The sequence below is a fragment of the Engraulis encrasicolus genome, unplaced genomic scaffold (assembly GCF_034702125.1).
Source record: "Engraulis encrasicolus isolate BLACKSEA-1 unplaced genomic scaffold, IST_EnEncr_1.0 scaffold_337_np1212, whole genome shotgun sequence".
NCBI classification, from domain to species: Eukaryota; Metazoa; Chordata; class Actinopteri; order Clupeiformes; family Engraulidae; genus Engraulis; species Engraulis encrasicolus.
The window spans coordinates 1-25,154 of record NW_026945629.1 but is presented as its reverse complement, the minus strand read 5'-3'; the positions used below and the strand labels follow the sequence as shown (position 1 = coordinate 25,154).

Genomic DNA, 25,154 nt, shown 5'->3' with positions numbered 1-25,154 from the left:
GCGGGGTCTATTTTCCGTGTCATGGCTCCTCCCTGTAGACTTCAAGAAGTTCCATATCCGGAAGTGGGCCCCGTAGACTTTCGTTTGACTGTCGACACCTTTCTCGGTAAGTTGATAAATGGGAGAACAAATCGAAATGTTTTCTGTGTTTCAGTATCCGTTGTCTAAAGTATAGCCTTCAATTATGTAATTGCATGTGGTTTGCATGAAAATTGCGATGTCGATGTTAAAGACGAACGCTGTTTAGGAATGAATAACCACTTCTGGTAGCTTAAGTTAGCATAGCGGCTTGGCTCCGGTCCAACTTCACAAGTGGCTACGTTACAATCCTATACAATGCGCTACTATCTGTATCATAAACGACTGTGTTTTCTACTTCCCACATTCATATAACGCCATATTACCCGTGTACATTCGTGGTTTGATCTTCCCAGCTATTTGAATGCATGTAGCTGCATGTGGTTAGCGTAGCGAGTAAGCATTTACGTGTGGATGTGTTGGCTAGCTACAAAAATTACAATTGAGTCCCGAATATTAAAGTACTGAAGTTGATGACCCCAGGTATTTCAGAAACCGAGAAATATATATTTCTGTTGAGTAAACCATGGATGTTTGCTGAACAGTTGCTGAACAGTTTGCTGAACAGTTTTGAAGTTGGCTAGTCGAACTACTATGCACAGTCCGTAGCCAGATGTGCACCGCATTGACAATGCGCCGTATACCTGTATTTCTCCTTTTAGCTCTGTGAAATCAAATAGTTTCTGATTGATTTGAATGAGTGGTGGATTAATGTCTATTTTTTTTGTCTGCCAGTCTATCACTCCTCTATCACTCATCTGTTTTGTGTGTTTGATTAGGGACTTTGGTTCGGCATACACTGCTGGCTGTACCTATTGTTGTCATTACTACCATGTGGGACACAGTAAGATGCGTAAGATGCCTTGTGAATCTAAGGTAATTATTGTATTGAATTTGTGTTGTTATTATTACTATGTGATTCTTTACTTCACTGATGACCCCTGAACAGATTGTCAGTGCCCTTCCTAACTTCATGTGTTTCTTTATTTCATTGCTCCAGCTGTGTCATATTCACTCATCATTGACTGATGACCCCTGAACAGATTTCCGGCCCTTCTTCATACAGCTTGTCTTCCACCTTCACAGTCATGGTGTGTATATTGTTATTACAATGTGATTCTTCATTTCATTGCTCGTCTTCATACAGCTTGCCCCCCTCCCCACATTCACAGCTTGGTGTGTTGCTATTATTACTATGTGATTCCTCACTTCACTGATGACCCCTGAACTTCATGTGTTTCTTTATTTCATTGCTCCAGGTGTGTCATATTCACTCATCATTGACTGATGACCCCTGAACAGATTGTCAGTGCCCTTCCTAACTTCATGTGATTCTTTATTTCATTGCTCCAGGTGTGTCATATCCACTCATCATTGACTGATGACCCCTGAACAGATTGTCAGTGCCCTTCCCAACTTCATGTGTTTCTTTGTCATTGCTCTTCCTCATACAGCTTGCCCCCACACTCACAGCTTGGTGTGTATATTGTAACAATGTGTTTCTTTATTTCATTGCTCCAGATGTGTCATGTTCACTCATCATTCACAGATATCCGGCCCTTCTTCATACAGCTTGCCCCCTCCCCACATTCACTGCTTGGTGTGTTGTTATTATTACTATGTGATTCTTTACTTCACTGATGACCCCTGAACAGATTGTCAGTGCCCTTCCTAACTTCATGTGTTTCTTTATTTCATTGCTCCAGCTGTGTCATATTCACTCATCATTGACTGATGACCCCTGAACAGATTTCCGGCCCTTCTTCATACACCTTGTCTTCCACCTTCACAGTCATGGTGTGTATATTGTTATTACAATGTGATTCTTCATTTCATTGCTCGTCTTCATACAGCTTGTCTCCCACCTTCATCTGGTTCTTCACTTAATTGCTCCAGGTGTACCATATTCACTGATAATGATATTTGTTGTTCATATACAGCAGCATAGACCCCTTTTACAGTTTTAATTTTCTGTCTATTTCAATGTTACACGTTGAGTATGACCGCTGCATGTCTGTGTTGTTGACAGGCACAACACTCAGGAGTGCTGTGAGTTGCATGACACCTGCAGAGGCTCCATACTACAGACTACTACTACTCGGTACTACAGAAACCGGATCACTTGACAAGCCTGTGTCCTGTTTTGGCCTTCCACACTCTGTAGGATTGCATAGGCTCCATTTCTTCTCCCACATCACCATTCCAAAACAACTCCAGATGTTTCGTTTGTATTATGGCCAGTTTCTTTACATCTGTTACACTACCTGTGTTTTGCACCCAAAACTGGACTGCTCTATCTGTTTCTTGTTTTTTATCATTATCACTTGCATTGCTGTAAATATGTTCCATTAGCTCAGTTTTGCAACTATGAAGTGTACAGTTTTGTTGTTGTATTACTGTTACGCTGAGCAAAAAGAAACCTCAAACCTTACTCTTAGGCCTATGTGAATTCTTCATGCGTGTCGTGCTCTGTCAACAGTTTGATGCTTACAAAGCATTCCAAGTGTCTGTATGATGTTCTACCATTATGCTATGCCTTCACACAGTTAATAACAAAAGGTATACAGTATTAAAAATGCATATTCACACTAGGTTATTGTCTAACTTGGCACCATAGCAGTGAGCATCCAGTGTATTTCTGTGTTCAAAACATACATAAATACATTTAAAAAAAAAATTAATTGACCCACTCAAGTACTGGTTATACAGTTGTTGTCTTTTTTTAATTATAATTTATTTAGTCCACATGACAGATCCATGGCCCTGCTCCATGCCACTGATTCAGAGTCGTGTGTAGGGACTACACGTCTCTGCCCTGATCCTCTTCACTCTGCCTGCATGCAACGATGCATGTTTTTGGCAGGTCTGATGCAGCCTCATAAAGGCTAAAGCTGGCCTGCGTCTCACTGCTAGAGATCTATAGACATACAAGTGTATGTGATTAGTTTTTAACGAATTAATATTTGTAGTGTAAATAATGAACACAACGCTTTTGCGATTACAGTCAAAAGCTACCAAGAAAGTTAGCATCTCATAGGTAAGTGGCGGGCTCCTGGCTAAGCTAATGGTGATTTCCCTCAAAACGTGATAAAAACACACCAGTTCTACGACAGTAGCGTGTAAACAACACAGTATTTTATATCACCTAGATGTACTAGACGAATTACCTAAAAAAATGGGATGGATCCCGTTTGTGTGCATATTTATTCAATGCTTACCGTAGAAAGGCTTATTCTGCTCAGTAGAAGTCAATGACGGCTCTCTGTTTGTTTAGAACTTTAGCGTGTCTGAGCGTGTCTACACAGCCACTAGGTGACTTTCCCGCCGAGATCAAAGGTAGGCGTAACTCTGTTATCAATGGCTCTGGGAAGCATAACCCGCCCTTTAGGGCCCCCACACCACTAGGGGCCCCCTGTGAGCAGCAACGTTTCAGGAAGAAATTAACTCTCCACCTTTTTCCCTAATCATATGTCTTTCTCAAGTACCAATTACACATTGGAAATAGAAGGCATTATATATTAGGGGACGCCTCAATGATTCATCATTTTTCATGTACCACTTTGAATTGTAAAACCCTGCGATAAACACAGAATATAAAGAAGTATAACCGGTTTGAAGCAAAACTAAGATATTCCTTCATGATAAATGGCTTTCTGAGAAAGTGAAACTTAGTAAATTAACAATCACTATAGAATGTTACTGTAGAACACTGGCGGAGCAGACAAAAAAAAAAAAACACAGCTGAGTTCATTGGAAAAATAAAAACCCACGTTCTTAAAGGTTAAATGTTTATTTGCTCCGGAAATATCCACAGAAGTAATTAAAGCTTGCAAAAATATGCTGCATCGATTGGTATTTGCTGAATTGATTATTGAATTGTCCTGCCCCGCATGGCAATGCATTGCTGAATCGATTATTGTTGACATCACTACTGTATAACTTTTCATTTCTGTGTGTGTGTGCATGTGTGTTTGTGTGTGTGTGTGTGTGTGTGTGTGTGTGTGTGTGTGTGTGCATGCATACCTTTGTGCGTGCCTGCCAACATGAAAGCCGTTATTGCGCGCATAACCCTTCACTTCTACAAAATGAACGTCTTGTATCAAAACAATGCTCTCTTATACAAAGGCCATTGTTTTCAAACAACAAGATCAAGCCATCATTTGAACAGACAGTCAAACCATTTGAACATTAATGTGCATAAAGCACACGCACAGTAGACCTTATTTTATTCAGTGTTCCACTTATGGACTACTACATAGGGTTTATTGGTGTAAATTATATACAGGGTCGGCCTAAGCCTTTATGGGGCCCTAAACAAAATTTCATCCTGGGCCCCTCCATACCACCACCCACTCAGCATCAGATTCTTCATACGCTTAATTATATAAAAGTACTTCAAAGCATTGAAAACTGCAGGACTGATACTAGTTCGATACACCCCACGATTTCACATTTGCCAACATTATAAAATAAAATTATGAATAAAAACTGGTAGACTAGGTTACAGGAGTCCACTTATAATTTTCAGAAGTTGAAATATAATAGTGCTTTCAAGCTGCAAATTATTGTCATTATCACTTCATATCATGTGGTTGTTTTCTGGGCTAATGGGTAACAAAACTTTAAAAAGGGTGTATCACGATACTGCCTCCTTGTATCACGATAGAATATCGTGACTCTGTGTATCACGTTTTCTCGGTTCAATACAATATCATTACAGCCCTAACTGATACACACTACATGACTGCTTCTATTGACTCATGACTGATGAAAAAAATGCCTTGTTTTCAATAGAAATATAATGCATGGCAATGCATCTTAGAGTCGGACTGAATCGAATCGTTACCTCCCGAATCGAATCGCAAGGCTAGTGGAATGCACTCCACTATTTTTTTTTATTTTTTTTTTTGATAAAATGTTTTTATTTTCCAAATAGCATATGATACAAGATATTACAGGAAGTCTGAGTTAAAGACAAAGAAAAAACAGTTAACAATATACACACATATTTCCTTACCACCCACCCACCCCCATGGCGACCCCCCCCCCAACCCCCCCTGGATGTCAGAATATAATACCAACAAAACATAGGTAAATAAAAAGACTTGAAAATATATTTCAACAACAGAAATCATTCTATTTATACATTGTACTTTTTCTTTTACAAGAGAGTATGCTGCGTCCCATGCTTGAATTGTTTTTTTGCTGGCTCCATGCATTCGAGCCACTGATCTCTCCATCATGACAATGTCCAAAAAAGAGTTTGCCCATTGCCGCCATGGCAAGGTATGAGGTGGCTGCCATCTCAATGCCAGCATTTTCTTCGCTGCTGTAAGTCCAGCCCATAGTGTTCGCTTTTGTTGCAAAGAAAAGTCAAAGGTGGAGTCATCATTGAGCAGAAGTAAAGTGGGTGAACATGGGATATTGATCTCGAGCATATCGCTCAAGGTGGAAGAAATTAGTCTCCAAAATGCAGACACACTGGGGCATTCCCAGTACATATGCATAAATGATCCAACAGCATTCAGAGAACAAAGGTCACAATTAGGAGATGCAATAATTTTCATTGCATGTCGTCTCCTGGGGGTTAAATAAAACCTATGAATGAATTTATAGTGTATGAGTTGGTGGTCTGGGTTCTTGGAAGTATCATGTAGATTTTCCCATACTGTGTCCCAGCAGATATCTTCCTCTAATACAGGGGTGAGGTCCCTATCCCATACACTTTCCACTGGCAATGATAAACAGGGATCAGAAATAAATTTGTAAAGTTTAGAAACCAACCCACGTGTATGATTTTGGGGGGCAAGTAACTTCTTTAGTGGATGAGTTAACAAGGGAACACCCCAAGGAACGCCATATGCCTTCATGGCAGATCTCAGTTGTAAATAAAAGAAAAATGATGTCCCCGGGAGGTCATATTGAGCTCGTATATCACTAAAGGCACGCAAACCATCAACATTAAACAAATTGTTAAAAGTGTGAACTCCCTTATCCCTCCACAATGAAAAAGAAATGGGCTTTTTCCCAACAAGGAGGGCAAAATTATTAAATATAGGGGAGTGATTATGCCACTTTAAGTCCACCTTAGTATGATTCATTACAGTATTGCAAGTCCTGAGAAGATAGGAAATTATAGGACCCAGGTGTGTTCTAGCTGCCTTAGGTGGTATGTTAGAGAATATCAGGTCTTGGAGCCTGTATGGTTGGGAGATATTTTCCTCGATTGATTTCCAAGAAACAGACACACTAGAATTTAACCATACATACAAAGGTCTAAGAACAAAAGACCAGAAATACATTTTGAAATTCGGTAGACCCAATCCTCCCTGCAGCTTATCTCTCTGAAGAGTTTTAAACTTCAGTCGGGGCCTCTTCCCATTCCATATGAATTTAGATATCAAAGACTGTAACTTATCCCAGTACCCTTTTGGGGGTGGAAGAGGGATCATTGAGGAGTAAAAATTGACACGGGGCAGAATATCCATTTTAACTATTGATACTCTGGCTTGGAGGGAGTTTGGAAGCTTTGACCAACGTTCTATATCCTTTACAATTTGGTTAAGTATGTTTTGAAAGTTATGAGATGCTATGTGAAAAATGGAAGGTGAAATATCTATTCCAAGGTATTTAAATTGACCAACCACAGGGATATTAGAAGGCAAAGGCGTCACTGATCTAATTGAATTTAGATGCATCAGTGATGATTTATTCCAATTTATTTTATATCCAGATAATGAACTAAATGTATCAAACATAGATAATATGTGTGGAAGAGAAGTAAAGCAAATAGAGATATACGGTGTTCAGAATTATTGATAGAGATGGGAACAACAGATGGGTGTTGCCTGATTTTTTGAGCCAGTGGTTCAAGAGAGAGAGCGAAAAGTAAAGGAGAAAGGGGGCAACCCTGGCGGGTGCCCCTTGATATGGGAAACTGTGAAGAGAAAGTATTGTTAGTATAAACCATGGCAGAGGGGTTTGCGTACAAGACCTTGATCAATTTGATAAAGTTTGAACCTAATCCAAATTTGTCAAGAGTGACCCATAAATAATCTTTTTCTAATCTGTCAAACGCTTTCTCGGCATCGAGTGACAGGACTGAACATGGTAAATCGTTCTCATTAGCGGCATGGATGATGTGGAGTAGCCGGCGTACATTATCAGATGCTAATCTGCCCTTGATGAATCCAGTCTGATCATTATGTATTAACTTTGTCAAAAAACCCTCAAGCCGTGAGGCAAGAACCTTGGCATATAATTTCACATCTCCATTTAAAAGAGATAAGGGTCTGTAGTTACCGCATTCAGAAGGGTCCTTGTTTGGTTTAAGAAGTAATGTGATTATTGCACTGTTGATACTTGAATTAAAAGCCCCTTTGTCAATAGCAGTATTGATCATGTTTAACAACGGTGGTCCAATTAAGTCCCAAAAAACCAAGTACACCTCTGGAGGGATACCGTCCCAGCCTGGGGATTTGCCCTTTTTCATACTGGAAAGGGCCTCTTTCAACTCTTCCAATGTGATTGGAGCAGCTAATTTTTCTGAATCTTGGCTAGTGATGGTGGGAAGTTCAAGGTCCTTGAAAAAGTTTTCACAAGAATCTGTGTTTAGGAATACCTCAGAAGAATAGAGGTTGGAGTAGAATTTTTTAAAAGCTGCATTGATTTCACAAGGCTCAGTTAAAGTAGCAGAGGGTGTCTTAATAGTCATTATCGAAGTGAACTTCTCGTGCTGCTTAAGTCGTACGGCTAGTAGATGGCTAGGTCTGGAGCCATTAAAGTAATAATTCCTTCTGGTTCTATGTATTAAAAACTCAGCTCTCTGTCTTAATAAAGAGTTCAGCTCCGTTTTTGTTGTGGATATTTTTCCCAACAGGGTGTCAGATTGTGTGCGCTGCCTTTCTGACTCAAGTTGAATAAGAGCATCTTCTAATTCACTTATTTTACGAAGCCTACTTTTCTTTAGATAAGAGGAAAAAGAAATGGTTGAGTCTCTAATTGATCCTTTAATAGCATCCCATAAGAATCTAGGATCTTCTACTGAGCCTGTGTTGATTTCTATAAAAGTGTTTAAGGAATTACTAAGAAAAGTACAGAATTCCTCATTTTGGAGGGATGTATTGAAGCGCCATCGTGAGGCTCTAGGTGGAGTATGCCTTAGTGTAACATGAGCTGAAACCATACTGTGATCTGATAAAGAAGAAGGTATAATTGCTACATTATGAATTTCAGAGAAGGAAGTTTGGGATGCTAATATATAATCTATTCTAGAAAGACTCTGGTGTCTAGCTGAATAGAAAGTGAACTGTTTTGAAGTAGGATTAATAATGCGATAAATGTCAACCAAACTGAGAGATGTCAAGACATTATTAATATCTTTTGATGCACTTAGTTGAGAGAAGGTTGATTTTTGAACTGACTTGTCCAAAGCCAGATTAATACAAGCATTCATGTCTGCACCTACAATAAGTGAAAAGTCCTGTAGTTGTGCAAGAACTGAAACTAAATTAGGGAAAAAATCAGATTCATACTGAGATGGGGCATAAACAGAAATAAAAGCAAATTTACGACCTGAGATGACCGTTTTAATGTAGGCAATTCTACCATCTTCACTCCCATATTTTCCCATTATATTCAATGATAGACTGCGTTTTAATACTATTAGTGAACCTCTGGTTTTTGAATTTAAAGATGCAGACGATGCAACATAATAGTGTTTATTTGCAAAGCGTTTAGTGTCCTGTGTTCTTAAATGTGATTCTTGTATGAATGCAACATCGACTGATTGCCTATGTAGGTAATCCAAGCAAGCAGCACGCTTAATAGGGCCATTAAGGCCATTTACATTCCAGCTAATTATATGGAGCTTTGCCATAATGTTAAAAATGTGTAGTGATGTATAAAATAAAATATAGTGAAACAAAGTATTTCAGTACAGTCAGTTTCAATAACTAGATAAGATAATATAAGAGATCCATACCCACCCAAATAACCCTGTCGCCATGACCCCAAAGCCCTCCAAAGAACGTTAGAGGGCAGTATAACACAACATTTCCCGTCCGCTCCTAACGAGCTTGGTGTACCCCAAAGCATTGGACCCGTGATCCTTGAGTACAGTAGCAACCCTCCATCAAAACCCCCACAATTCCCCCTCATTATTCAGAGAACGATATACCACATTGTAGTTAGTAAGTCAAAAAGTATTAGTTGAGCAAAACTAAGATCGTCTACATTTGTAGACTCCCAAATTACAACATATTTAAACTAGCAATTTTCAGATGTAGAAAAAAAAAAAGGACAGTGAGAAAAACCTTTGGTCGATGACAGTAGCAAGACAACATCACTCTTTCAATGTCGGCAATACTCAGCCATTAAAAGTCTCGAAGTCTTCCGCCTCCCGTGGAGTTTTAAAGAAGTGGGTCGCTGTTCCTCTCATCACTTTCAGTTTAGCAGGATACAGCAGGAATGTACGGAAACCCTTCTTCTGTAGCGCATTGATCACGTCGGAGAAAGCCAGTCTGCGAGCGAAGGTCTGCTGGCTGTAGTCTGGGGAAAACCGGATTGTCGTCTCCTCCTCCTCCAACTGTACAGGTGTTTTACGCGCTGCAGCCAGTATCTTATCCCGGTCCGTGAATCGTAGCAGCTTCAGCAGAATGGTGCGTGGGATCGGCTTGTGGTTGGTATCCTCCTTTTCTGCACCAACTCGATGTGCGCGCATTATTTCCACTGAACCCAGCCCTGGGAACCACTTCGGAATAGCGTTAGACAAATACGACAAAGGGTTGGCCGTTTCCTGGTTTTCCGGAATCCCATGTATCCTTATGTTGTCTCTGCGTGAACGATCCTCCAAATCAGCAATCTTGTTCTCCATCTTAGTGCAAAGCGCCATCAGTTCTTCCACTGAAGTAGAGAGCCGACTGTCCACCTCGGCCAAGTGATTGTTATTCGTCTCAATTTGCTCCATGCATGTCGAGGTGTCCGCCCGAATGGATGACATCTCATTTCGGATTTCTGACATTTGTTCAGCTACAATGGCTTGCGTTTTCTCCGAAAGTTGAGCGACCACTTCATCCACGAATTTAGGGATAGCTTCCTTAATAGCATCTGCTACTGCTAGCTTGACTAGCTTAGAAAGTTCCTCACTGTCAACCGCACGGATCTGGTCCTGAGTTGGTTTAGAAGATGGTTTTCTCGACGAAGTCGACATCGTTAGTAGGTTATGCTCACTTAATGAGATAATTCAGCCAGAAATAAAGCTTAGATACGTAGTAAAAAGTTACATTTAGAGGGTGACTGCGGAGCCCTCACAAAAAGTTACCACATCTCTCGCCGCGGTCACGTGACTCCCCGAATGCACTCCACTATTATAGGACAGTACAGGCACAGTGGGTTTACATACAGTGTTGAATCTCGCCCTCAAACCCGTGCCTGCAGTTCACCTAGGGAGCGCTGTCGAGACAGCAGAGGTCATAAGGCTGGCGCTAATAACTGACAATTGTGCTCGCTGTCTGCTGAAACTTGACAATATTACTGTAAGTTCTGTGAAACCAATGTGGATTTCAATGAAATGTACAATAACATGGGAGTTATGTCCTTCTGATTTCCTACAGCTTTGGCATTTATGAGTCAGGCTCCGCTAGCATCTTGCTAACAAAATTGCTTTACGGCCGTCGTGATCACAGCAATGCAGCCGGCCGACCAATCCAAACGCAGTGTGTGAAGCCACTCGTGACGTCATATTGACAATAAAGACGTATTTTACAAAGATCCAGCAAATTTAAACATTCAAACTAACTGCTGTTTGAAAGGATAATCTATCCTGCCTTTTGGAAAAATAAAATGAAACGATGATACCAATTCTCTCCCAAAGCAATGGCAGCATCGTGGTTGAGCTCCATGGGACCACATTCATTTCAACAGCCTCTGCGCTCCTTGGCGCTCCTCTGCGCTGTCTGGATGGCGCCACTTAGTGGACAGTACCACCCGGAAAAAGTAGCGAGATTGCTCTCTCGTACTACCCATTAACACTCTCTGGTACAGGCCTACAGCTGAGTATTGTTTCTACAAAAAATGTATTGGGCCAGTCCACCTTTTGTGTATGCGTGACGGCCTGACGGAGGTCCTCTTGCACCTGGTCACCCCCCTCAGGGATCGAACGTGCGACTTCGTCAACTACAATGGTCCGGCAATGGGAGACACAGTACATTACCGCTGGGCCAAGAGACCAGTCTCTCGGCCCAACGGCATGCGACTGTATGAGGCTAAGGGAGGTTTACCAACGTTCCACGCCAACTCTGCTAGTTAGCCTCCGTTACATATGGCAAGGGTAAAATAATGTAAAATATACTGTATTAAGATCTACTATAGTCTAGGCCCTATTTAGAATTTAAACACACCTAAAGGGTTTAAATTCAGATTTAGAAATACTGCACTTGTTTAGCCTATTAGTTTTACATTCATACATTATCAGCACTATGCAGCTTTTTACAAGTTTATTGTATAGCCTACAGTCATTGTTGGTAATCGGCAAAGTGAATTTTTACATGTCAAATAATATCCAGCTAAAATTCAAAGGTGGGGACCAACACATGTGAAAAAAAAAAGTTTATTGTTCTGTAGACTCTAGTGTGTAAATGTGTTGATGTAAATATCTTAAATTTCCCTGTTTTCATCATCCTCTTGCTCCGTCTTTTTCCTCAAATTCTATTGTTATTATTATTATTATTATTATTATTATTATTATTGTTATTATTATTATGAGTGAATGTACCTCCGTTGTTGAAGGCGTAGTCTACATATCTGTCAGGGTTCCCACACGTCCTGGAAAACCTGGAAAACCTGGAAATTTAGAGATGTGTTTTCAAGTCCTTGAAAGTCCTGGAAATTCACCAAATGTCCTGGAAAAAAATATTTGTCCTGGATTTTTTTCCCGATTTTGTTTGTGGTATAATTTTTACTCTTCTCCGAGTGTAGACATGACGATTCAATTTATATCCACCTATTGAATACATTATTGTCCACACACACACACACACACTGTTTGGTCAGGTTGCCATCTTTGATTGCACAAATACAGTCATATTCTTTGACTCAGTGTTGCCAAAACTCGCAACTGACTGGATAAGAACGCTTATTTGCAGGAAATTGCATTGGCCACGGTGTAGTACGGGGGCGTAGCCTGGGGACACCATGCGCAGTAGATGCAAGGCCATGATCGATAAAAATTGTGACACTGGAAACTCTGCAATTTGAATTGCATTGTGGGTGCGAGGAGCTGCTGCTAGTTCCGGCCCGGTCAAAATAGGATGTCCTGTCGTCAATGTTCAGTTTGTGGTTAAATTACAGCTGTCATTCAGCCTTAATTACAGCTGACACAAATTCACTATGTCCTATGACCTGTTCCACACTCCAGCCCTGGCGGTAGTGGCTTTGCATTTTGCCTTGCCGCCAGTACTAAGCAAATAACGCACATTGGATAAGAAGTATCACTCAATGGAAAAAGTATTGGGTTAGGTGTAGTCCGAGGACATTGCTTAAAGACACTGTGCTCATGGTCAGTGGGTGCAACGCCATAATGGATAAAATCTGAACTCTGTAACTTCGCAAAATTGGTCAAGAGATCCAGTTGTCAGTGTTTAATGTAATCCCTCCTATCACTAGTGTCCTTAGTACTAACTGCAGAAGAGGAAAGTGACTCCCCTTGCGGCCATGCCATACTATGCTCTTATGACGTCTTTGGACGTACCCTCTTCCCTAACACACTGTACTCATTTATTACAACTCATTTCAACCTGAAAGTCACATTGTCTTTAAAATGCATTGTGTGTCGCTGTGTATGTCCAAATTGTGGGTCCGACGAATGAAATATCTGTCCTGAATTATCCAAAAATAGTCCTGGAAATGTCCTGGAAATATCCTGGAAAATGATTTTTGAAAAAGAGTGGGAACCCTGTGCTGTCCAGTCCTCTATTTTTTGATAACATTTGAAAGGGTTTATTAACTTTGACCAAATATTGTGTGATGATGATGATATTATAAGGTAGCCTACCTTGTAAGGTAGGCCTACATGAACTTAATTTTGAAGACCATCAAGTAGGCCTAATGAACTCATCAGGATCAGTGTTCGGGTAGTGATACAATTGATTATGTGTCACCAAACAAATCAAGCAAAGATTAGTATCAAACAAAAATTACATCATCAGACAAGGCATATGCTGTGGTGATGTAAAGTAGAGACTTTTTAAAGAGCTAGAACAAATTCTAGACAGAATAGGCCTATCTTTGCTTTTCAAGTAGGCCTACACGGCCAGCTCTGCCAGCTCCTGAGATAGGGCGCCATCTATTGCCCAATGTGCAAACGAATTTTTGCTGCTTTGCTTTTTTTCGCGACACCATTTACGGCTGACTGTCGCAACTATTAACACGTGTGGAAAGCGAAGGGAGAGAAGGAGTAAACAGCTGCTGAGAATATTCCATTAAAAGGTGAGCTCGTTGTCTTAAAAGGCTAAAACACAAGACTTTCCCACATGTAGTAAATAAATTGTCCTTGTTGTCGGTAAAGGTGAAAATGCAACTAGATGTGGTACACGCATTTAAAAGGTCTAGGCTTGGTTAGCAAGCTAGCGTGGGTCATGCCAACAAGGTAGCACTGAAGTCTCTTTGCTTAGGCTACATGTCAGTGTTTGTAATGTCTTGAACATACTAAACGAGTGAATGTCAAATTTAGGTGGTGGCTATCAGTGAACGTATATTTTAATGAAACCGCTGAAATTGAAGCCAGGACACAGTAGTAAACTAACAAGATATCAATTCCTACAGTGTTCGTCGGGGTCCAGCAATGGCGAAGAGCTTACGGAGTAAGTGGAAGAGAAAGATGCGTGCTGAAAAGAGAAAGAAGAATGCACCAAAGGAACTGGCGAGGCTAAAATCAGCACTTGGCATCGAAGGAAAAGGCGAAATCGCGATGAAGGACATCTCAGAGATTGCTACCGTGGTACCAGCGGAGAAGCTGAAGGAGAGGGCTGAGGATGTGGACATGGAGGGGGGTGGAGGTGAGTCTTTTACGATCACGACGTTACGATTTTGGTAGGTGTCTTTGTCCAGAACAAAACGACCGTTAAAAGGAAGACTAAACGCACAACAGAAGTTCAGGTACAACAAACTAAGTAAACACTAAACACAGTCAGAACAGAAGTCGGGACAGCTGAAAGTTCTCATTCAATAAGTGTGTCTTCGTTAAGAAAGCCCATTGGGAAACTCCAACTCCCATTGTCATTGTGACACAGCACTCCACTGCACACAAGTGCACACAACGAAATTGCATTTATGCCTCACCAGTGCAAGGGTGCAGCCCTCAACTGGGCCCCAAGGTAGCAGTGTGGCGGGCCAATACCATGCTCAGGGGACCTCAGTCATGGAGGAGGATGGGGGAGAGCACCCCCACCAACTTGATGGGTCGGGAGTCGAACCGGCAACCTTTGGGCAACAAGTCTGACCTCCTAACCACTTACCCATGACTGCCCTATTTACTATTAAGTTTTCCATGTCAGGAACACTTGAGACGAAGGGCATTGTAAGCTTCTCAAACTAGATCAGTAAACGTAATTGAGATTTAGTTATGTACAATCTATGGTAAACATCAACCACTTCTGTTATATAATTGATATGGCATGGCCTATGCAAATGTGCTACCACGTGTGTGTGTTGAGTAGCTCGTGTGCATTTATTTTATTTGTCTTCATCCCACTTCTAGATGATTTGTCACCTGTGTGTGTGCTTGTGTGCTATCCATATGATGTGCATGCATTTATTTGTTTTTCTCAATGAATTTCAGATGACTGTGGCAAAATGGACATGGATGGCAAGCTCTGCAAGAAAACGCTGCTCAACGAACACGGACAGTACCCGACATGGATGAGTCAACGACAGATGAAGAAACAGAAGGCCAAACGGAACCCAAAGAAACCAGGAAAAGCCAAGAAGCAGAAGAAGATAGCTTGGTAAACTGCCGGTGTCATGACTCAAAAGCGACTGCTTGCCAGAAAACGGAAATACTTCATGGACTGCCCCCCTGTAACTCTGGACTACAGAGGATCAGCTGCATCAAATCACTGTACATACACCTGGCACCCCCGACTGTCACCCCAGAAACTTTGCAGGGGGCAGTCACATTCTTGCAACCGCTTAGTTACAAGGCTTTCCCAGAATGTGACTGTCCCCTGTAATTCAGGATTGCAGCGGGCAAAATTCACCAAAATGTATGTGGTGATAGTGGAGGGTGCCAGGTGTATGTACAGTGACTTTGGTATAGCTAACTCTCTGTAGTCCAGAGTTACAGGGGGGGAGGCAGTCTATGAAGTCAGTTGTTTTCTGGCGGCAGTCGCTTTTGAGCATGACACCTGCACAATTTGCTGTAAGGACTGCCTTTGTGGAAAAGGCAAACTGTGATGTACTCTCATCATGCCTTGTGTGTCCTCTGAATGCAGGACATGTAAATATGAGATGTGCGGATGTTGAAACATTGCTCTCAAATGTATTGGGTATACATGGATATTTTATTTTTATTTTTTCTGAGTGAGTTGTACATCACCTTGATGTGTACATAACAGCCATGTTGGGTTTCCATTGTCTTCTTGCCGACATAATGTAGCTTCAGTCTGTCTTATCACAAGCCTTTGTTTAACTGAGAAACAACATTTTGCCCTTCGAAATACCATGGCAGTATTAAAGTTGACATTGTACTGGTATAAAAAGTTCATAGAATGCGTGTAGTTGGGATGGCAACTGCAAAACCATGTGATGCTTATGCACAATAAGATTTCCTTTTCCCTGAGTTGACCCTTCATTTTATGACTAAACACAATGTACAGGGAGTATTGTTAACTATTGCTGATATATATAAAAAATCTTACACATTGAATTGAATTGTCATCTCCAGTGCTTTCATACTCACTGACCACATTATAGACCAAAACGCTCTGCTGTCTATATTAAAAATATACAGTTATTCTTATCAAAGTGCTCTGAATAAGAATCCTGCGCAAATATAATTTAATCTTCCATATTTCTTCTCAGATTAAAACAAATACAAATAAAAAGTGCAAATATCAGTTTTTAAGACCAAAATGTGAATGAATCATGGCACAGAAATGGCCAGTGGTCGAGCGGCCCTGTGGTGGAGGTCACTTGAGTTCAACATAGGTTCCTGGGAAGAGGCCGGTGCGGCCCTTGCAGGTGCCTTTCCACCAGCCCTCGTCGATCATCTCGATGTTGGTGATGACGTCACCGGGGTCGAACGAGATCTCGTCGTCGTCCTCTGTGGTGGCAGATCGATAAAAGTATTAAGCCCGGTCTCTGAATGACTTGGAGCAGTGCATTCGCATTAGCGTAGCAGCAAAGAAAATACCACTACTTTATTCCAGAAGTACAGTACATTACAGTAACTGTCTTGGTATTTTCTTTGGTGATACTACGCAAAGGGTTTGAAATTGTATGCTGGTGCATTTGAAAGCCTTCAATTTTTGGTGATAATTGTATTCTGAAAAATGGAAATCCACATCATGGGCCGTAGTGACTATATACTAACAGACTATATACAAACAAGCCAGCTTGTAGGACAGGTAAATCAATGCATGATGTCACCAAAAATATAATTGATCCTATACAACAAATAATAAGTCAGCCAATGTTAAAAACGTTAGGCCTTCTCAATTTTTGTTTTCCCATGGCTGTGCACAACTCTTGATTGTTGGAATCCGCTGTCGGTCAAAAAATTAGCTCACATGGTTGGCTGCCGGTGTCTTGCCCCTCCTCACAACACTGTGTTTACAAACAAAAAAAACCCCATGTAGCCTACACCGCGTTCCACATTATTACGCAAATGACATTTCCCCAAATAATCAATATGTATGACAGTCGTCATAATTTTCAAGTCATCAGCCATTAGAGTACAATTAAAAAGTTTTTGAATGAACCTTCCAATGATAACAGTATTTTTTTAAAATAATGAAAAACTTAACATTTCCAAAATGCTCTGTTCCAACTTATTACGCAAAACAGTTTTGTAGTGTTGCAATCCAAATTTCTTTCTTTTTTCCCCATTTACATCAATACTGTTGGCATTTGGTACGTTCTAAATTACATTGCAATGTTCAAAACTTGGTTATAAGCTGTAACTGAAATGCTACATTTAACATTGAAGTCAATGGCAGGGCGTTGTATGGGAGTTATGGAAGCCCAGATATCCTTGATGCTTTGCTCTCAGCTGTTTTTGTTTGTTTGATCTGGTGACCCACACTTCACTATTCAATATACCCGTAGATTTCCATGCCAAAACCCCATTGAAAATGAATAGGATGTTATGTCTGGTGAATTAGAATGCCCATAACCACCAAATCACCTAAACATGGTACGGAAATCTACAGGTATATCGAAGAGTGAAGTGTGGGCCACCAGACCAAACAAACAAAAACAGCTGAGAGCAAAGCATCAAGGATATCTGGGCTTCCATAACTCCCATACAATGTCCTGCCATCGACTTCAATGTTAAATGCAGCATTCCAGTTACAGCTTATAACCAAATTTTGAACATTGAAATGTAATTTAGATGGTACCAAATGCCAACAGTATTGATGTAAATGGGAAAAAAAGAAAGAAATTTGGATTATAACACTAAAAAACTGTTTTGCGTAATAATGTGGAACAGAGCATTTTGGGAATTTTAGGTTTTTTATTATTTTAAAAAATTCTGTTATCATTGAAAGGTTCATTCAAAAACGTTTTAATTGTACTCTAATGGCTGATGACTTGAAAATTATGACGACTGTCATACATATTGATTATTTGGGGAAATGTCATTTGCATAATAATGTGGAATGCGGTGTATATTGGTATACATGGGTCCACAGTGTTTGTAAACACAATAAGCCCATACGACTTTGTTGCTGTCGACCAACGTTGACGGAAGCACGTGAGCGAGAACTTGTTGTCACGATGTGGGTGTTATTAAATACAGCGCATTTGCAGTCGGCCACAAATATGAACGAGACGATGAGCTCGCACCGGTTTGCTCTACTAACAGACCACGTGTGAGGAGTGGGGGGACAGGCAGTGAGGAGGAGCTGAAGTGGGGACCTGCGCAAACTTGTGTAGAGGTGTGAGACAAGACCCATATACACACGTGAGTGAGTTGTTGACCAACCAGTTCATGGGCGCGTGACCTCGGAGGCAGTCCGCCGACGAGCGTTGAAGGGGATAAGCAACTGCAGAGGTTGCAAGATCTGACTGCAGCCGCATTCATCCCGCGATAGTTTTACACCATGTGACATGTCACCTCGCCAACGCAACGTCGACGAAATTTCGAAGTTTGACAGGAAATCTAACCGTCATGCAGCATTTTCCATCCAGGGTGCATTGCTGTCTAAATGCGCATGCATGCGTTGACACATGTCGAATGCACCTAATGTCGTGAGGAAGGGCAAGACACTGGCAGCCAACCACATGAGCTAATTTTTTGACCGACAGCGGTTGCCAACAATCAGAGGTTGAGTTGTGCGCGGCTAGGTTCGTGCAGCCAGGGGAAAACCAAAAATGTAGAACCCATGTATAGGGCAGTATTATCTTCCATAGATTGATAACTACTCACGGCCTTCGTAGTCATACAGGGCAGTGGCTGTGGTCCCAGCTGGCAGCTCTTCGTATTCATTATCATCTTCAGCTGCAGACAGTGTAGAAAGCACAAGCAAACAGGCATTAGGAGTTGTTTACACGTAGCAGGATATTTTTAAATGTGGATATTTTTTTCCTCCTGGTTACATTGGTTTTGGCCTTCCGTTTCCACGTAAGCAGATTTTTAAAACCCACATGTAAAAAATCCTGTTCTAAAATATCCTAGTTAGGGGGCTAAAATGCACCCGTTACAATGGAGTTTTATTTTTATCCCCATGTTGCGTTTCCACCTAAACAGGAAACAAAAATACCCACATATAAAAATATCCAGATCCGTGGAAACAGCACCTTAATGTTATTGAAGTCCACGGGACAAATTCACATCGTCACCGAAAATACACAATCAATATGAGCAACAGTGTCTTTATAGTTCATTGTTTTAATAAAATGTCATTGTTAATGTTTTTCCTGAAAAGCAAATGATGGGCTATGCTCAACCTTCTTACAGTGCCTTAGCTTTCTGTGTGAACAAAACCAATTTTTTTTTAAAAAAATGTAAATAAATAACATTTAATATCAAACATTTAAAATTAAAGATAAGAGTGGTTACACTTTACTTGACGTGTCGCTGCATAACACATTCATAGCAGCTGTTATACATTTTGCAGAAAGGACTCATGACTGTTCACCGTAGTAAGACATTCATACCAAACCTTCATAGTCATGGAAGACAAAAGGACAGCAACTTGTCAAAATCAGTAATCATTGAGGGTTGAGAACGAAACCTGCAATGCTGCTTTGTTTAACTTTTATTTTGACAAGTTGTTGTCCTTCCGTCCACTTGGTTCATGAAAAGTTTGGTATGAATGTGTCATGAAACAACCATCAATTCTTCGTGCAGACTGGTGCTATGAATATGTTATACAGAAATATGTCAAGTAAAGTGTTACCATTAGAGTTTTTTTAAAGTGAGAAGTCCGCACACTTAAAATCCTTTTTGTTGTATTTGATTATTTCATGGCAGGATTACGTTTCGACCTCAACGGTCTTCATCAGATTCTTTCAGAACAGAACGGAATCGATGAAGACTGTTGAGGTCGAAACATAATCCTGCCATGAAATAATAAAATGCAACAAAAAGGATTTTAAGTGTGCGGACTTCTCACTTTGAAAACTACAGTTGGCCCTTGTCCTGCACCTTTTCCTGGGATGTGGACAATCCTCTCCTTCAACCATAAGAGTTTTTACCTTGAGCTTTAGCCAGGCCAATATCTTCGTACTCTGCCTCACCATCCTCCTCTTCCTCTGCATGGTGATGACCGGCTGGCACTGGTGGGGCACAGGCCACCCCGATGTCTTCATACTCGGCCTCATCTTCCTCCTCAGGCTGGAGGTTGCAGGGGCCCCCGACGTCTTCGTACTCCCCCTCAGCATCGTCCTCCAGCTCGGGAGGCTGTGCAGCTGCCTCGGCCTCCTCTAGGAGGTCTGTAGGGCGGTGGGGTAGACAGGGGGGCTCCTCGTACTCCGGCTGCTCCTCTTCCTCCTGATTTAGTGATGAAATTAATTGATTGATTGAGTGGTTTAAGTCATGTATAGATGACGAAGACATGACTATATTACCAAAAGTATTCCCTAACCTGCCTTGACTCACACATGAACTTAAGTGCCATCCCATTCCGAACACAGGTTTGATTAATTGGTTGCATTTATGTATAGATGTAGAAGACATAAAAACAGGATCCAAGATATGACATACAAAATAGTGCGAGCAATGGGTGAAAGAATCGCTCACAAGGTGATACAAGCATGAAACTTGGCACAGGTGTTCATTAGGACATGCTTATCAATATCAGGGGTGGAGCCACTCAGAATTCCATGTTGCATAGCAACGGTTGCTAGGTAAAGCATTTGCCTTAGCAACCAGCATCAATGGTGCCGTTTCTAATTGATTTGATTGTATTAAGGCATCTGTACACTGAGTCATTGTCTTAAAATTACTGTAGCAATGTTGAGAGAGGCTATATATTACAAATATGTACCATTTCCTTTACAGTAGCAACCAGCATCAATGAAAACAGGTTCTAAGCAATTCAGTGATATTGTGATGTCTGAATCTTGACCGCGTGTCCTAAAATCACTACATTAATCCTTCAAGATATTATACATTAGCAACATGTGTCACAATAGCCCATTTCATGTCATTTTCACCATTGAAGTCATAGCAATGATGTGAAAAATACAATATACAGTAGCCTACACTTCTCTATTTACTTTTTGACATCAAGTCTCAATATGGCTTACACGTGTCACTACACATCAGGCCTGTCTTTATCCTTATACATGTACCTTGTCAAGCCACCTGACTATTCAAAACTGGACATTTTGGCAAGACAAAAAGCGTATATGAACACAGTTAGTACAGTGCTGTGTTGTAAAGTGTAACCTAGCGAAGTGATTCTTGACATGCCCTTGTAGCTTTTTATTGATCACTATAGTCTGGTGAGTTGGGTGCTACAACATATTACGATACAAACTGGTTTCCAAAAAGTGGGGACACTTGGTATTTTGTGAATGAAAAAATACTCTTCAATCCATATGTAAAAACAGTCAATCCATACATAAGATGGAGAGCTGTGCAAATAGAGGAAATCTGAAAGGACAACAATTCAACTTATCGGCATAGGAATTTGTTACATTTGGAAAATATTCTACATTGCATATCGAAATTTAACAAACCTTCATGCCTACATACTACTTCATCTAAAATCTTGCACCATGCATGCATTACCATCTGGAAATGGGATGTAAGATTCACTTATTCACCTAAATAATTTCTGATATATCGCTAATGAAGGGAAATTCAGGAATTCCAACAATTGCAGTATTCCAGCACTCAAAGGTGAAGGCAATTGCCTGACATGCCACATTTCCAACAGTAACTCGAGCCAAACGTGAAGTCTTTACGAGAAAAACAGAAAAAAAAATCCACTTTAAGTCTCGTGGTGCCTTTACGAATAACCTTGTTTCTCGTGGTTGGGCGACGAAAGGGGGGACTGACAATTGGGGTAGTTTGGTTCTGGGGGGAAGAATACTGCGGACATTTAGGAAAACAGGTACACTTGAAAATTCTGCGGACATTTAGGAAAACAGGTACACTTGAAAATTCTGAACAGTAAAACCAATGCATTTCAGTTAACTGCCACAGACAACACAATTGATAGACAACAGTGACCTAAGCACTCATTTACAATGAGTCTTTGTGTGGGGATAGGTTGAACATAGATTTTTATAATTTTGTCTGGTTTCTGATATAGTTCCTATACAGTACATCAGGAGAGTTTTGACCATGGGGTGGCCTGGTTGGGGCGGCGGGGCCCATGGAAATCCTGCTACTTGAAAATATAGCAAGTTCATTTTCTGGTTCTGAGCGGCATGTGTGGTGTCCCATTGAAAACAATGGCATCACAAGTGAAAGTGAAAGCCCAACTGGGAATCTCCAACTCCCATTGTCATTGTGACACACCACTCAAGTGTTTACTGCACTTATGCATTTACATTTGCGTTTGCATTTATGCCTCACCCGTGCACGGGGGCAGACCCCAAGGGCACCCCAAGGGAGCACAGTGGCGGGACGGTGCTCAGGATACTTCAGTCATGGAGGAGGATGGGGGAGAGTACTGGTTAATTACTCCCCCCACCAATCTGGCAGGTCGGAAGTCGAACCGGCAACCTTTGGGCTACAAGTCTGACACCCTAACCCCTTACCCATGACTACCCCTATCTTACTTCATATCATGTCAAACTATGGTAGTCTGTGTGGTGCTGAGCGGTCAGTGTGGTGTCCCATTGATATTACTGTAATCATAGCATACTCACATAAATGCATGCAAACATACTATACAGTACATGCAGACTATTAGTTGTGGAACTCAGACTGTGAACACTGTGAAGACCAATTCCAGTCTCTTGCTATAGCTGATGTTTGTGAATCGTGCAAAATGGTGAGGGTTTTGGGCAGAATGTGTGTGGTCTTCAAACACATATGTACAGTATTGAACAATGCTCAAGGAACATTTCACTCCTCATTCTAAGCATTATCTTCTGTTCTAGTTGAGGTAATAGTGAGAATTAATATTTTTCTACAGTTGTTAGTGTCACACCTCCCTAAGACATGGTCGAGGTGTGAGGTTTCCGATTCAATCTCAAGAAGGTCAACAGCCATTTAAGAACATGGCTTCTCTAAACAGTTGCGATCAAAATGACTCCCACTCACCAAGGCTACCCTGCCGTAGCATTTCAAGAGGGCAGTTGGCTATTGCAAGGCAGGCATATGGTGCCGTATTGGCAGTTGCCCTCTCTGGCTGAGTGGGGATGGACTCGCTGAGCACAGTGGAAGTTTCTTTGATCAAGTTTGTCTGAAGCCAGGGCAATTTGTCCTGTTGCTGAAGTGTTCTTGATAGAGCAGATGTCAAGACTATTAATGGTTTCAAAATGCACCGACTACACAAAGCTGACTGTGAGAAAACAATGGCTTTGGCAGTGAAATTCTACCAATTGAAAATGTTAAATTGAACTCTGTCTAACTATAGTATGTCAATAGTAATCCATAGTTATCTGAAATATTTTAGTTTAGTGGTATAGGCTATATAGAAATGAAAGGTTTGGTACTTTTAACTTTGTAAATAGGTTACAATATACAATCAGTAGGGTGTAACATTATTAACGGGGTAGGAGAAACACTTTTCTTTTCATTCCAAATATTATCTGTTGTTTGAAATGTAACTTATATTTACCTTATCTATACCATATAATTACGCCATTTAGGTTGAAGAAACATTACAGTTGTTCTAAAGATGTGTGGCCCATTTAGTTTTAGATATAATAATTAATAATTGTGGGGTAAGCACGAGGATCACTGTCAGATGACAGTGCATGTAGGATATACCATGTACTGTACTGTATGCATTCTTTCTTTCTGAAATTATTTTTGTCTGGTCAGTTGGCAGTATTTGGTACATGTACATAATATAGAGATAGGCCTGCCATATAGAGACATTTGTAAAACCTATTTTACTTGACATAATTTAAAAAAGAAGTTATCATTTTACATGTTATTATTCACATAATTACAATGATTTTGGGTAGATAAAATTACATCATAAGGGGTCATTATGGTACATGTCCAGTATATAACCTCTTTAAGTATTGCTACAGTCATTTTAGAACAAAAACAATCAGAAACGGCATCATTGATGCTAGTTGCTAAGGAAAATGCTTTACCTAGCAACCGTTGCTATGCAAAATGGATTTCTCAGTGGCTCCACCCCTGATATTGATAAGCATGTCCTAATGAACACCTGTGCCAAGTTTCATGCTTGTATCATCTTGTGAGCAATTCTTCCACTATATAACACCCATTGCTCGGACTACAAGTAAAAATCCTTTGCTTTCAAAATGGCGCCTGGTGGTAAAATACAGGGCACACTGACAAGGAGTGTGTTTGCGTTGGTAGGCCAAAGCCTGCTATAAGGATAGACGTAAAACAATTGCTGACTTTCCTTTTCACTTACCAGAATGTAATGCTATGCTCCCCAAAGCTACTATAAGTGGTGTTCAATCACGTTTAGGATCATCGCTACTTGTTCAGTGAAGTTTTTGTGTAACGTGTGTGTGGAATAGATGGTAGAATAGATTTGGTAATAATAATATAATATATTTAGAATATAATATGTTATATATTAATAATATAATATAATCTTATAATAATATAAATAATAATACCAGCATTTGTTAGTGGACACATTACTGGTGGTGTGAGTGGGATACGTACAGGGTACAGTGGAAGATTTGTTTTTGTTTAAAAAAATATATATACTATGCATTTTTTGTTGCTGCCTATATGCTGTGTTTTTGCACCCTTGGGTGCTTCCCACTATCATACACCTGTAACCTGTGACCTCTCACCTCCCCTTTGATAAGATGCACTCATTTCTTTGTTCTGAGTACCATGCACTGATGATAGCTTAAGAGCCGAAACGCGTCTGCTCGTGGACATGGTGGTAATTTATAAATAAATAATGAGACATAGCATAGCTAGTGCGGATTTTTCTTCTTTACAGTGGGAGATAACATTACCGGTGCAGGCTCGTGTTTTGGGGAGGGGGGTAGAGCCCTGGAGGGCAGCTGAGGGGGAGAGGGAGATGGAGAGGGCTTCTTGGCTGCCGGTACGGAGGGGGGCATCTGCTGCTTGGGCTGCGGGGGCTTTGGTGCTGATGCTGCAGGTGGTGGTGGAGCTGGCTTTGATTCTTCCCTACTCATCTGCTCCTGTTGAGTTAGTATGAGATAAGAGGATGAAGTGAGTATGACTGGTTCGTGAGTGGTCATAGTCATCACCATGTCAATATTCA

At 40.8% G+C, this 25,154-nt stretch overlaps 2 protein-coding genes and 1 long non-coding RNA gene across 4 annotated transcripts; 2 read left to right on the top strand and 1 right to left on the bottom strand.

Annotated features, from left to right (window-relative positions):
- Positions 1 to 1,062: 1,062 nt before the first annotated feature.
- On the top strand, positions 1,063 to 2,669 carry LOC134443492 (uncharacterized). Of its 2 annotated transcripts, none has more exons than XR_010033684.1 (3): positions 1,063 to 1,169; positions 1,785 to 1,875; positions 2,108 to 2,669. It is a non-coding gene; the product is annotated as an uncharacterized LOC134443492 (long non-coding RNA). The 2 variants fall into 2 exon arrangements; XR_010033685.1 differs by lacking the exon at positions 1,063 to 1,169 and adding an exon at positions 1,421 to 1,678.
- A 10,796-nt stretch (positions 2,670 to 13,465) lies between these two features.
- Positions 13,466 to 15,233, top strand: LOC134443490 (protein LLP homolog). Its single transcript, XM_063193262.1, has 3 exons — positions 13,466 to 13,563; positions 13,900 to 14,132; positions 14,915 to 15,233. The coding sequence occupies exons 2-3, from the start codon at positions 13,919 to 13,921 to the stop codon at positions 15,082 to 15,084; spliced, it is 384 nt and encodes a 127-aa protein (XP_063049332.1). The 5' UTR covers positions 13,466 to 13,563; positions 13,900 to 13,918; the 3' UTR covers positions 15,085 to 15,233.
- A 180-nt stretch (positions 15,234 to 15,413) lies between these two features.
- LOC134443491 (hematopoietic lineage cell-specific protein-like) lies at positions 15,414 to 25,069 on the bottom strand. Its single transcript, XM_063193263.1, has 4 exons — positions 24,883 to 25,069; positions 19,996 to 20,290; positions 18,725 to 18,796; positions 15,414 to 16,396 (listed from the first exon to the last, which is right to left on the bottom strand). Exons 1-4 carry the CDS (start codon positions 25,063 to 25,065, stop codon positions 16,263 to 16,265), a joined length of 684 nt encoding a protein of 227 aa, XP_063049333.1. The 5' UTR covers positions 25,066 to 25,069; the 3' UTR covers positions 15,414 to 16,262.
- Positions 25,070 to 25,154: the final 85 nt, after the last annotated feature.

Bases quoted from the DNA above. Each gene is read 5' to 3' on its own strand.
- LOC134443491 (XM_063193263.1), bottom strand. From the start codon at position 25,065: ATGAGTAGGGAAGAATCAAAGCCAGCTCCACCACCACCTGCAGCATCA. The intron at 18,797-19,995 runs GTAAAAACTCTT...CACTGTCTGCAG, and splicing joins TGGCCTGGCTAAAGCTCAAG to CTGAAGATGATAATGAATAC. The intron at 16,397-18,724 runs GTGAGTAGTTAT...CTGCCACCACAG, and splicing joins CCTGTATGACTACGAAGGCC to AGGACGACGACGAGATCTCG.
- LOC134443490 (XM_063193262.1), top strand. From the start codon at position 13,919: ATGGCGAAGAGCTTACGGAGTAAGTGGAAGAGAAAGATGCGTGCTGAA. The intron at 14,133-14,914 runs GTGAGTCTTTTA...AATGAATTTCAG, and splicing joins GGACATGGAGGGGGGTGGAG to ATGACTGTGGCAAAATGGAC.